At 44.2% G+C, this 14,380-nt stretch overlaps 1 protein-coding gene across 2 annotated transcripts; it reads right to left on the bottom strand.

The window, feature by feature from the left end:
- Window positions 1–5,039: 5,039 nt before the first annotated feature.
- On the bottom strand, window positions 5,040–13,638 carry LOC119303517 (pentatricopeptide repeat-containing protein At3g22470, mitochondrial-like). Of its 2 annotated transcripts, XM_037580652.1 has the most exons (5): window positions 8,811–10,637; window positions 8,191–8,679; window positions 7,552–8,084; window positions 5,612–7,430; window positions 5,040–5,261 (listed from the first exon to the last, which is right to left on the bottom strand). In XM_037580652.1, the coding sequence occupies exons 1-4, from the start codon at window positions 8,944–8,946 to the stop codon at window positions 6,636–6,638; spliced, it is 1,953 nt and encodes a 650-aa protein (XP_037436549.1). In that variant the 5' UTR covers window positions 8,947–10,637; the 3' UTR covers window positions 5,040–5,261; window positions 5,612–6,635. The 2 variants fall into 2 exon arrangements, with proteins under 2 accessions (XP_037436549.1, XP_037436548.1); XM_037580651.1 differs by lacking the exons at window positions 5,612–7,430; window positions 7,552–8,084; window positions 8,191–8,679 and adding an exon at window positions 13,346–13,638 and having other exon boundaries at window positions 10,453–12,903.
- Between the last annotated feature and the right edge of the window lie 742 nt (window positions 13,639–14,380).

Raw genomic sequence — 14,380 nt, 5'->3', positions numbered from 1 at the left:
CGTTGCCGCCGGTGAGATGGCTTATGCCACCGCCGTGGTACCCCTGCCTACGGCGGGCATCATTGGCCGTACTTCTCCCTCGTGGTGCCCCTCCCAGGCGCCCTTCCGCTAGGCAGACCTCGAGGATGACGCGTGGTGAAGCTGGCGCCGCCTAAGTTCGACGACTTCCTTATGCTGGCATGCTCGATGCATGATAGCCCGGAAGCTTCTTGCCCTATTCCGAAGGGGTCCCGACGTCCAGTCCCGTGGGTGGTGACCCTGCAAAGGCTACTGGTAGTCTAGCACAGGCGGCACCTGCCGCGCCCAGGATTTAGTTGCGGGGTGCGATGGTTGTGCTCCCACCAAGGAGAGTCATCGTTCGCTCACTGGCTCAGCTCTTACCTATGTTGCGTTGTGAGCTACTGCCGTTGACCGCCTGTCCTGTGACAAAACCGTCTCTCCCATGGACATGTTCGACTAGGGATGCCTTGTTGCGTGGGCGTGTGGACGCATGTGCAGTGGGACGGCCCACCATGGCCTAAGGCGGTGTGGGGGGCGATCACGTGCTGGGCTGAGATGGGTTGGGCCTGGTGGGTGCGGCTACATGTCGCCTATTGCTAGGCGCATGGCTACCTGGATGCGCGGGAGCTATTTCTCGCATATAGTGAGATACATGTTCCCCTCGCATGAAGGTATTTCTCCCTTGCATAGATAGTGGGCCGGCTCATTTCTTCTTCTCGTTTTAGTTTTTTTTTGCCTTTTTGCATTTGTTTTTTCCAGTTTTCTTTTTTTCTTTTTTGTTGTTATCTTTTGTTTCTTCCCATATCCTCTTTTTTTTCTTCGTTATGCTTTGGTTTTATTTTGTTTTTTCTCGTTCTTCTTTGTTTCCTTTATGTTTCTTTGTTGGTTTTCTTCATTTTAGGTTTAGTTCAACACATGTCTAATTATTTTTAGTGCCCAGTCTACATTTTCAATGTACACGTGAAACATTGTTTTTTAATACACATTGTACATTTTCTCGAATACATGATGCACATTTTTTTAACATGTTACAAACACTTTTTTGAAACATGTTCAACATTTCTTTCAAATACACGCTGAACATTTTTATGGTAATAAAGTTTTTAGAAATTCCGCACACATTTATTAAAAACATGATTAACATATTTTTTTGCATGGTCTAGATTTTAAAAAATGTTTTATGTAATTTTTTTAATATATACATTTAGAAAATTTGGAAGTATAAACCAAATCCAAAAAATAAAACAAACAACAAAAACATAGAAACTGAAAAAATCAGAAAAAAGGTTGTGGCCTGTGCCTGACGCGCTGGGGCGGCACAGTCTGGTGTTCGCTTCAGGCGAGGCTGCCCTACGTCTCGCTAGGTAGGCACACCCGCCTCAACTTTGTTTTTTTTTTTAGGGATGCCTCAACTTTGTTGTATCGCTTGAAGCGAGACCTAGCCCAGCCTCGCTACAAACCGCCGCCCAGAATGGCCGGCCCAGCAGGGACCAGATATGACTATAGCGCTTTTTTATCGTCCTCTTCTATCAAAGTTTTGCTTTTTTTTACTTTTCCTTCTATTTAGAAATATTCTAAATATATCTATTATGAAAATCACTTTGCATAAAGAATTGCACAAAGTAAATCATGTACTTAAAAATGTTAAACGTGCATTGAAAATATTCTAGGTGTATATTAGAAATGTACAATGTTTATGGGAAAAAGTATATATCAAACCATATAAATGAAAAAAACATAACAATGTATTTGAAATATTTTAAACATGTATATAAATAAGTTCATGATGTGTACAAAAAATATACAATCTATATAGAAAAAGCAGACATAAAAAAATACTAGTTTTCAGAAATGTTAACCATTTGGAAAATGTTAAGCTTTTATAAACAATGTTCCTGATGTATGCAAAAAGTGTACCTTGTTTATAAGAAAATTAGACATATAAATATAAGTTTGAAAAAATGTTAATCATGTATTTGGAAACTGTTAAACATGTATTAAAAATGTTCGTGGTCTATACAGAAAATTTTGCAAACGTGTATGGAAAATGTAAACATAAAAAATATATGTTGGAAAAAATGTTAATCATGTATTTAAAAAAATGTTCGTGCAGTATATAAAAATGTTTATGACCATAAACAATGTTCATCGTGTATTTGAAAATTGTTGGTCATGTATTCAAAAATTTGTTCATAGCATGTACTTTAAGCACAAATATACATAGTGCATTTGAGAAATGTACAACGTGTATCCACAAGATGGTTCACGTGTACTACAAAAATGTATATAGTGCACTAAAAAATTTAGATATGTGTTATATAAAAGGAAACTGAAATATGACGAAGGAAAAAGAGAACCAAGGAAGAAACAAAAGAAAAGAAAAACCAGAGAAAACAGGTGAAAAAAATGGAAACAAATGAAACAAAAAATGGAGAAACCCGGGAAAAGAGACAAAAAATCAAGAAAAATAAAAAGAAAGAAAAACCAATAAAACAAAGAAAATAATAGACAGAAAAATATTTAAAACGGCTAAATATGAAGGAAACTCATGAAATAACAATAAAACTGGATTAAAACAAAGAAAAAAATAAAAGGGAAGAAAAGTTGTGAAGAAACAGAGAAAACAAAAAATGAAAAGTAAAAATTAAAAGAAGGCAAAAACGAAATGAACTGGCGAAGCTAACGCATAGAGCGACTCAGCGACAACATCCGAGCGAATAAACCCACCAAAAGTGTCATGGGCCGTTGCTCTCCGTCGTGGTGCCCCTCCCAGGCGGCCTTCCACTGGGCGGACCTCGAGAACGGCGCGCGGTGGAACCTGGGAGCCTTAGTTCGACGACTTCCTCGCCCTGGCGTGCCCGGTGCGTGCTAGCCTGGGAGCTCCCCCTGCTCCGGAGGGGTCCCGATGTCCATTCCCATGGGTGATGACCCTGCAAAGGCTAGTGGTAGTCTGGCACAGGCGGCGCCTGCCGCGCCCATGCTTCAATTGCGGGGGTGCATCATTGTGCCCCACCGAGGAGAGTCGTCGTTCGCTCGTCGGCTCGGCTCTTGCCTTTGTTGCGGCGTGAGCTGCCGCCGTCGGCCGCCTATCTCGGCAGAAAACCGCCTCTCCCATGGACATGTTCGACTAGGGATGCCTTGCTGCGTGGGCGTGTGGACGCATGCGTAGTGGGCCTGTCTTTGCTACTATGGTTGCATAGACTGTCTTTGCTACTACTGTTGATACCATACCTGTTATCATATATGCTTAGTATAGATATGCTAGAGGGCCATTGACTTTGCTACTACTGTTGATACCATACCTGTTATCATATATGCTTAGTATAGATATGCTAGAGTCCCATCAATGGCTCTACATCCATGTCCGTCTGCCATGCTATATAATATCAAACCGTGAACCCTTTGGGCGATGATCAAACATATGAGTAGGGCGTTTTGGTGACCGAGCTCCATGGAGCCCTTTATTTTTGAAAAATTCAAAATTCAAACTTTTTGACATCAAAAAATTCTGAAAATAAATATGCAACTATACACAGATGAAATGTATGTGTGTGTAAAAATTCAAGATGAAATACTTCAAAATGCGACCTATACAAAAAAGACAAATTTTGGGACTTTGAGAATGAATAGTAACATGTGTTAAAAAGCCCCAGATTTGTCTTTTTTGCACAGCCTTCATTTCAACGTATTTCGTTCTAAAAATTTATACACATGTGTGTTATGCCTCCATGTATATCTATAATTTTTTCAGATTTTTTTGAATTGTAAAAATATGAATTTTCATGAATTTTGTGTTTTTAAAAAACCGGCCTCCATGGAGGCCGAGCTCCAAAAGGCATTTTCGCAAACATATGCCCTATACTGTGTATCTTATATGTTACTTCGGTGGACCCCGGACTTCGGTGGTCTACGACATGGAGCGAGATGGACTACAATGAGATGCCGACGAAGACAAAGACTATTATGACTTTATATTACATACACTATACATGAAGCATGTTCATACTAAAGTCGGGTCGGCTCGGAGAGCACCCGTGAGTGATTCACTGTGGCGGCTGGCTGCTGGCGATAGGATTCGTCTTTTTGTTTCTCAAGTTACGTGTTGGATCTGGATAAAAAAAAACGACATGCTATGCACATGTTTTTTAGGGTAACATGGTATGCACATGTTATACAAGTGTAATTGGGTTTTCTCAGATTTTATTGAACACTAGCAAGATGCCTATGCGTTGCACGGAACATTAAGATGCATTTATATGAGTAGTTTATCTTGTGAGAGAAAAGGATGAATGAGGGGAGGCCTTATTTACAATGTGGAGAGGGGTGTGGGTATTTTTTAGCAAAATTGTCATAGTTTCCTTCTTATCCGTCAGATATAAAATCAGACGGCCTATATTGTAGGATGGCAGGCACACCATCATCACCAACTTTATTTTTTTACTCTCTCCGTCCGAAAATATTTGTCATCAAAATGGATAAGAAGAGGTGTATCTATAACTAAAATACATCTAGATATATTTTCTTTTATTCATTTTGATGACAAATATTTCTGGACGAAGGGAGAATAAGAGTAGAGATAACGACGTTGTGGGCTGTCACAAGCTCCTTCCTTTACCCGACCTCGACTGGGCTGCAGTGATGACAAGGCCAACACGTTTCAACACCACATCAATCTTAAACCTAAAATGCTAAGGCCTTGTTCGGAGAGCCTCCACTCCATAACTCCACTTCCGGAGTTAATGGAATTGCAGTTGAAAACTACGGAGCGGTTATTTTCTGACTCCACAGTTTCTGGAATTTCGTGGAGCTGGTGAAATTTCGAACAGGCCTTAAATCTAGCACTTCAGTTCCGAAAGGATAGACTCAGTGCTAGAAGCTCCCATACCAGGTGGGTGTAGGGAAGGACCTCATGGCACAAATGGAGAGTACTTCACCATTGCGTCATGCATGTCCTCCTATCGCTCTAGTTCCAACACCAAAATAAATCATTCATGCATAATGCCCTGGATAAATGACACTGGAATTCCTTCCAAATTAGGGCCCCAAAAATGCCATTATGCTCATTTTTGCCCATTTCAGTTGAATGATGTAGTATTTCACACTGTATTTCTGTATGGCCCAAAGTGCCCCATATTTCACACTGATCTCGTTCATCCAACACTGCTCAAAACTTCTTCTCCACCGCTGCTAATCTTCCTTCAACCGTTGGACCGTATCCCCGCTGAATAGTCATCGCAAGCATGCCATGACAATATACCAACCTGTGAAGAAGATAATCTGATCAGGGTGAACTACAATAACTGGACACATCAAGAAGCAACTTACGTCCACATAGTATTGTTGAGCAAAACATATATTGTTGCAGTATCTTAAGCAAGGAAATCTACTCCCTCCGTTCCTAAATATAAGTACTACATAGTACATACGGAAAGTATGTCTATATATATCCGTATGTAGTCCGTATTGGAATCTCTAAAAAGACTTATATTTATGAATGGAGGGAGTAGTACATTCACAAAATGTAATAAGTATGAAACAGATATATCAAGGACTAGAACATCAACGAATGTGTGAAAAGTGCATGATGTTATATGAAACATTATTCACTCACCATCTCGCCAGCTGCAGATCTTTCTAGTTTCAACAACCTTCATGTCGGAGCTGAAGGTTCTTGAGCGTCCAACATTTAACCACAATACATATTCATAACCGCCCGAAAACTTGAAAAGGCTATACCTGGCCTGTAAGGTTGTAATACTGCACACATTATGGAGAAAATATTTTTTTCATTCCAAACTCTCATTCTAGCCCCTCCAACAGTATGTTGCTCACAGTGTCAGCATCAGCTGTTTGGAAGGCATTGTCAACTCATGTAGCCTCTTCTCCATCAATGGTGCAACCAACACAAGATGTGTCTTTGAATCAGGCACCCATCCCTTGTCTAGCATTTCATCTAGAAACTTACACGCCTCACTCTTAAAGGCTTCTTTGATGAGGCCATAAATGATAATGTTATAAATTCTAGGGCTTGTCATTCCATCTATATTTACCATTTTTAGTAAACTTCCCGAAATCCTGCGGAGTAACGAAAATATGGGCATGTCAAGGACTAACAGTTCAGATGTCTCTTGGTCAGAAACAAAGCCATAATCTACCATTTTGTTGAACAACAGAGCAGCATGAAGAATTGTCTCCTTGGCGAGGAAACAACAGAAAAGAACATTGTATGCATAGCTGTTCAATAGACACCGTTCCATCAGCATCTGTGCAAGGAGAAGCGACATATCCTTATCCTTCTTCAAACGGAGTGGTGCATGGATATTGGATAATTGTGTTTTAAGTGGAAAATGTACAACAAGTGCCGGTGAAAACAGCTAGTGAACGCATTCTGATCGGGTCACGGATCATTCCAGCCATACAACCCCCTTGAATTGGTATATCAAAGCGCCTCGCTGGTAAGGCTGTAACCTCTTTTGCAGTGATATTTGAAAACTCCGGCAGCTTCTTGGATACGCTCCATGTGCCACAAACCTTCTACCAGCTGTGAGAAAGATTCTGAATTAAGTAGTACCAAATTACTAACCTGGTTTTATTTTAGCACCCAGTAGTATACTTTTCTAATTTGGATGCTGCTCCTAGGAGAGGAGAGCAGAGGAAGGCGCCGGCGCAGGTGCCCCAGGATGCCTCGCCTCTCTGGCGGCTTGTTCACTCAAGATAGAGACTGCGACGAAACCGGCAATCGCTACGTAATTTGTTGCCATGAAAAGAATCAGGTGGGGTGCGTAAGCGCGGGCGACTGGATACTGCTGCTTGAGACGCCTCCCGAGGACGTTGTGCCTTCCTTTCACGACGGTGCACCAGAGAGCCTTCCAAAGTGTGCAGGCCGACACCGGCACGATCAAAGTTACGACCGTGCCGTATAGTAGGGCGAAGCCGATGTATATGACGTGGTAGATGATGCGGTAGAGCGCCTCCGTGCTTGTCACTGCAGCGAGAGCTGCGTAGAAGGCAATGAACATGCTGACCAGCGACACCCATATGCAGTGCAGCGCCGCCGCGAAGCTCTTCCACGACCCCGCAGAGCGCGACGCCTTCCCGAAGACGAGAAGGACCACCGCGAGCACGGAGGTGACCAGGGCAAAGCTGTCAAGGATCAGGAAGAATTGGAAGAGGATCTTCTCCTGTAGCACCGCCATGCCCTTGAAGACCCTCTTGTCGGGTGCCGTGTCATCAGCTTGCTCATAGGAACCTGGCACGTTGTTGGCGGCGGTGAAGGTCACAGTGGCGATGAGCACACCGACCACTGCGAGGCTGTCGGACATCTTCTCAATCCCTTGTGCTATGTCGCGGCCCCTCCATTGCTCTACATGGTCCCGCCTCTGAGGGCGAGATTGTGCTCCGAACGTGGCCAGCGTCACCACCAAGGCCAACTGCACCGTACTTGTAAACTTTAGTCCAACAATGTTCATATAGACAACCGAATTAATTAACGACGGATGTTAGTTGATGCAGACTCCAAGCAATGGCTGTTCTCAATGAGTATATGCTTACCATGGAGAAGAAACTGGTCGATCTAGCTGCGAGATCCAACGGCGTCTGGCCTTCGTTGTTCATGACGTCGGCACACAATTCACCACGCCACATCAAGGCCTCCACGGCGCTGGGCGCGCATGCGGCCACCGCGAGGTGGAGCGGCGTATTGCCATCCTCATCATGCGTGTTGAGGAGGCTGCGGAGCGTCGGCTTCTTCATGGCAAGCGACACGACCCTGGTGTGGCCTCCCCTGGCAGCGGCGTGCAAGAAGGTCCCGCCGCGGTCGTCCAGGAGCTCGGCGGCATCGGGGCAGGCCTTCATCAGTGCCTCAGCCACATGGGCATGGCCCATTCCCGCCGCCACGTGGAGAGCGGAGAGGCCGGCTGAGTCCCGCATGCGCACAGCGTGCGGCGCGACCCGCAGGATGGCACATACGACGGAGCAGTCACCGTCAGACGAAGCGAAATGGAGCGGAGTGCTGCCAGTGCCATCAGCTTTGCTTGCCAGGGATGGGCCAGATGGCTTCCAATCCAGTAGTAGGCTGACCATTTCTGACAATGCTCAGATGGTACAGATATATCAGTCAAGGGTTGACAAATCTGCATAAACTTTCAGAGTCTACTACAAACACCAAGGAGGAACTCGTCGCTAGCTGACCTGAGCCCTGGAAGACTGCAGCGTGCAGAGCATTCTGCGAGCTCGGGCCAGCAGCCGACGCGTCGCTGCATCTGGTCGTTATTGCCCTGACGGTGGGTGCCGACTTGCTCATCACTGCCAAGTACAGCGGCGACAAGCCGGCGTTGTTAACCTCAGAGGCCAGCCCTGGCGCTGTGGAGACCATAGCCTCAACTGCCGTGCCATGGCCGAGCCTTGCCGCTAGATGCAGGGCCGTGTCCCCAGCCTCGTTCTTGCAGCACAAGATGCTCTGGTCTCCAGTGTCCATAGCGAGCTGGACGAGGAGAGACACAGCCATCTCATGGCCAGCCCTCGCCGCACAGTGCAGCGGCGTGTCCAGAGCCGAGTTGGGGGAAGAGAGTAAGCTCTTGTCCCCGAAGCTGGCGTAGAGCTTCCGGATCAGCTCGTCGTGCCCTTGATCTGCGGCTAAATGAAAAACATTGTTCCTCTCTGCGCTGACCTGGTGTATACCTGAGAGTAACGATGCAAACATATGGGTTCCCACGCATTTTGAATGAAATTCCATTGGAAATGTCAACTCACTGGGTACCAAAATCAATTCAAAAAACTCTCAACTGTGTGTAAGGAACGAGCAGCCTTACCAGAGTTTAGTTGCAGAAGCAGCGCCATGGCTTCCTCCTTTTTGCCTCCGCACACGGCAAGGTACAGCTCGGAGCTCATCAGGCCGTCATCGCCAGGACCCGCACTGAGCTGGATGGAGTGATGACGGCGATCCATCAACTAATCCAGACGGATCAAGCTCGCGGTCACCAACCTGTACTGTAAGCACTGAACTAGAGAAGGTGCGTACAGGGGCTACGCGACCCAGATGTACTAATATATCGTTTGCCAGATTAACCTCGCGTGCGATCCAGCGAATGACTTAGTCGAGAAGATTGTACCGGGTTCAGAGTCAGAGAGCAGCGTGGATGCATGGTGTGGGGCAGCAAGATTCGTGGGCGCAAAAGAATTTAGGCTAGCTAAGATGGAGTGTGAAGTTGGCTTCGGACCTTTGGTATATTGTTTGATCCATGTGATTGATCAGCCACCAGCAAGTTACACTAAGCCAGCAGATTGATTACGTGCAGACTTGGGTTAGGTAGATTAATTCCCTGTTGTCTCCAGATTAACACAATAATCAAAGCACACAGTATAACTTTAACCTTTCTCGACCCTCGTGCCTAAACTAATTTTCTTCCTCGCAAACGTAGGGTGAAGTGCTTCTGCTTTGCTGGTTGATCCCTTCCTAAGATCCCATGCATGCTTAATAAGGCCCCGTAAACATAGGACGGGGAAAAGTGCAGGAATTGCAAGTCATGACTTGTAGATTCCTACATGATTCTAAATTGCAGGAATTATACAACATAGTTGTTTGGATGCTCCACAGGAATTTTGCAGAAATTGTTTCTTTAGAAGAGACAGAAAAGGAGAGATAAAGACACATGTTGCATTGGACTTCTCAAAGGAAGTGAAAAAATGAGGTTTGAGCAAGTATTTAGAATCCTAAAAAAATAGAAAGTAAAGGAAAAATTCCTATAGGAATTTTCAAAGCTAATCCTACAATCCAAAGGGCACATAGAAAAAATTTCCTATAGGATTCCATTACTACGAAATTCCTGCAAAATTCCTTCATTCCAAACGGGGCCTAAGAAGCGAGATGGGAGAATTTTTTTTTCTTGCTTCATGTGAAAAATCTGGCACTGACAGTGTCCTTTTCCTTGAGGGACGCGCATGCGTGATGGAGAAAAGAGGCCAGCTATTCATCAAGCCGCCCGAAATTTCTGTGTGCCAGTGGATTTTCACTGTATTTCCGTATAGCCCAAAGTGCCCTTTATTTCACACTGCGCTCGTTTATCCAACACTGTTCAAAACTTCTTCTCCTCTGCTGCTATCTTCCTTCCACCACCGTACCGTCTTCCCGCTGAGCCGACGACACAATCACGCCATGGCACCATACCTACCTGTGAAGAAGATATTCTGATCAGGATGAAATACCATCCCGATCAGAATATCTTCTTCGCAGGGACTTATGTCCACATATAGTATTGTTCAGCAAAACATATATATGTTTGCAGTATCTTAAGCAAGGAAATTTTGAACTAAAGCCACGACACATTTTTTTGGATCAGAGGGAGTACGTTCACAAAATGTAATAAGTATAGACCAAATATATAGAGCACTAGACTACAACATCAACGAATGTGTGAAAACTGCATGATGTTATAAAGAACATTAGTCACTCACCATCTTGCCAGCTGCAGATATTCCTAGTTTCAACAACCTTCATATCAGCGCTGAAGTTGCTTGAGCATCCAACATTTAGTCTCAACACATATTCGTAACCGCCTGAAAACTTGAAAAGTCTCTCCCTGGCCTGTAATACTACCGCACACTATATGGAGAAATAGTGTTTTGTTCAAGACTCTCATTCTAGACCCTCCAACAGTATATTGCTTACAGTGTCATCATCAGCTGTTTGGAAGGAATTGTCAACTTCTCTAGGCTCATCTCCATCAACTGTCCCAACTAACACACGATGTGTCTTGGAATCAGGTACCCATCCCTTGTCTAGCATTTGATCCAAAAACTTACATGCCTCACTTTTGAAGCCTTCTTTGATAAGGCCATAAATGATAATGTTATAAATTCTAGGGCTTGCCATTCCATCTATACTTGCCACTTTCAGTAAACTTTCTGAAACCCTGCTTAGTAACGAAAACACGGCCATATCAGGGACTAATAGTTCAAATGTCTCTTGGTCAGGAACAAAGCCATCATTCACCATTTTGTTGAACAACAGAGCAGCCTCAAGAATTGTCTCCTTGGTAAGGAAACAACGCACAAGAACATTGTATGTGTAGCTGTCCAATAGACAACCTTCCATCAGCATCTGTGCAAGGAGAAGCAACAGATCCTTCTCCTTCTTCAAATGCAGTAGTGCATGGATAATTGTGTTATAAGTTGAAAATGCACAAGAAGTGCCAGTGCAAACAGCTAGTGAACGCATTCTGATTGCGTCACGTATCATTCCAGCCATACAACTCACTTGGATTAGTATATCAAGCGCTTCATTGGTAAGGCTGCAACCTCTTTTGCAGTGATATTTAAAAACTTCAACAGCTTCTTTGATCCGCTCCATGTGGCACAGACCTTCTACCAGTTGCGAGAAAGAATCTGAATTCAGTACCAAATTGCTAACACTGGCTCTTCTGAACATATCTAGGGCAGTCCTGTACAAACCTAACTGACAGTAACAAGATACAACAGAAGAATAAGTACTCTCATCAGCTGTAAAAGAAGAAACTGTCATTCTACCAATAAGCTCAGATGCTCCTCTAATGTTCCCTTGTTTGCAGAACTGGGTGATAACTATGTTCCATGAGCGACAATCAACCAGCCCCCTTGCGCGAAATTTCTCAAGATAGCTAACTAAATCTCGCAAGGTGCCTGTTTTACATAACTCTCTCAACAGTACATTATACGGTTCTGTTTCTGCGACATCATTTACCTCAAGAAAACTCACAGCTTTGTGGAACTGGGATAATGTACAGTAGCAATCTACAACATTCACATACGTATTTGTCATCGGTGCATGACCTGACGCTGTCATTTCTTTAAATGCTGTGACAGCATCATCCAATAGTTGGTTCTCACACAAACATTTAATCAAGGCACTATACAAATGTAGGTCCAACTGAAGGCTATCTTGTTTCAGCATTTGATGCAATTTACTTGCCTCCTTGGGTTTATTGAACTTACAAAATAGGGGCAGCACTTGAACATAAAAGCAGCTATCAGGGATGCATCTCAGCTGCATCATCTTCTCAAAGAGTTCTATCGATTCATCTGCTCTGCCGTGAGAACAAAGTGCTGTTATGAGTATCTTGAAAGTACGGCTATTAGGGGTACACCTTTTCTTGCTCATCCTGTCAAACTGAATCAATGCCAGGTCTAATTTACCAGCTTCACACAACACCTCAATTAACCAATTCAAGGTTTCCACATCAGGAAGGACCCCAGCCTTCACAATCTCCATGTATGCCCGAATGAATGGTCGCAAACCCCTCCCTTCCTTGACTAAACCACACAGCACAGCATTGCAAGATGACACTGAGATCTTGAGCTTCCCAGAGCAAGCATTTTGAATCACCAGCAAGGCTTCATCGTAACGGTTCTTATTGCTCAGGAACTGAACTAAATCGTTCAAGATTTTGTCCAATATAGGGGCATTCAATTTAATCATCTCCTTTAGGAGGCTGTCCATCTCATCACAGTTCCCAACAACACCGAGCTTGGAGATCATGCAGGCATATGTGTCAGCCGTATGAGCGAATATCCTCTGACTTGATGCCCATTTAAATATCCGAAGGGCCAAGTTCAAATCTGAAGTAGAATCAAGAACACGGGTCAGTATCTCTGGCCGGAGATTGTTGTTCTTGAGCAACCGGATTGCAGATTCGAACTCAGTGGACCCCGCTGTACCCCCAGAAGCACGAGAAGCAGGCACATCCGAGCAAGAACAGTATGTTAGCCTGCTCGACAGCAGGCGCAGTCTTGAAAACCGTATGCAAGATGCAGCCTTAAGAGCCATGGAGGCAACTACATGATTACAGAATCATTCTATGCTGCCAAGGCGCAACTCATGGAGTCATATTAGGATTAGAATGTTCAAGAAAACTGCAAGCCTGTGATCCCCTGAAATAAAAACAAGAAAAACAAGATGAAACCAGGAACACTTGTGGTCGCATCCCAAAAACTACAGCTACCGGTAGAAGTATTTCTGATGTAAATACAGGATCATTTAACTATGGATGAGTGGATCAAGAAAGGAGCAGGCCGCGGCATAATTCTGCATAAGTAAGGCATTTTCACTAAGCATTTCATGGTGTTGAAGCAATCAGTCACACACACGGGACAAATCTTATGAGGTGTGGCCACTGCTATGCAATAACAGTGTTAATATATGTACATCAGGTTTAGTTCGCACCATTAGTAAGCTCCACAAAGGCAACAATTGCCACTCACAAGGAGGTATTCTATTAATGAACGCTGCATTGGTGCATTGACTGAATGAAAAAAAAAGGAAAACTCAGATATCAACGGCAGAGAGCTAGAGAAGAGGAACCGCATCCCGCACCTGCCGTGCCGCCTGGTCGCGTGCCCTGCTTTGCCGCTCTACCGCGGCAGCCCGGCGAGCGCTGAGCGCACGCCACGCCGCCTTGCCGTGCCGCACTCGCCTGGGTCCTGCTGGCTACGCGGGGCGATACCCGCGAGGGAACGAAGCTTAGATTGTGCTGCCGGAGTAGATTGGAAGGTCCGGATGAGAGCCGAGGCGTGCGGCGGCGGACGGGCTCGGATCCGGCGGCGAAGTTTGACGGTGGCGCAGAGGGGGGAGTGGAGAGACAAAGAGGAGAGCAGAGATGCCCCAGCTCGGCCTTGTGGGCCGCGGCCCAGTTAGAGCCCCGCGCCGGTAAATGTACAACTTGACAACCGAAGACTTAGCCCTCAAAAAAAAAAAAGACAACCGAAGACTTCTCAACAACAAAAACTTGACAACCGAAGAGTTCTAAAAAATTCCCTACAAAAAGAGTTCTCAAAAACAAAAACTTGAAAACCGAAGAAGAACGGGATTTTTAAGAATCTGACGTCACTTTTTTAAGCATGGAAAATCGAACCTTTTTATGACATCATGGAAAAATAGGTTATCGTGAGGATGAAAATTTCTATAGCAAAGCACGGCAAAAAGAGACTTGTATAATGAGTATAATTGATACATGCAATGAGATATTTTTTAATAATTTGGGAAAATCTATTAGATAGTTTTCAAATAGAGATCTCTCGAACAAAAGACTGTCGCACATTTAAGATGCCAACGGGTTCATTTTTTCTACTTTACTTTTTACAACACTAGTTATCAGCTCAATTAGGAGCTTTCACGTGGTAATGACTGTTAGGCAAACCTAAAAATAGTTTAGGGAGTAAGCATATGTTGTGGATAAGTTCAACCTATGTAAAACCATGCAATCCATAAATCAAATATTGCAATGATTTTTTTTTTGCTCATGATTGATGTGTGAACTATCATTTTGTGTATATCATATTTATTTTTGCATCATCCTTGTGGCTTATGCGTCAAGCGTTGAGAGTAGAGAAAATAAAATGAAACTAGTTG

Source organism: Triticum dicoccoides, chromosome 5A (assembly GCF_002162155.2).
Source record: "Triticum dicoccoides isolate Atlit2015 ecotype Zavitan chromosome 5A, WEW_v2.0, whole genome shotgun sequence".
NCBI classification, from domain to species: Eukaryota; Viridiplantae; Streptophyta; class Magnoliopsida; order Poales; family Poaceae; genus Triticum; species Triticum dicoccoides.
The sequence above is the reverse complement of the archived record's forward strand: the minus strand, read 5'-3'. Positions and strand labels throughout refer to the sequence as shown.

What these genes read in the sequence shown, in the direction of transcription:
- LOC119303517 (XM_037580651.1), bottom strand. Translation starts at nt 12,799, where the DNA reads ATGGCTCTTAAGGCTGCATCTTGCATACGGTTTTCAAGACTGCGCCTG.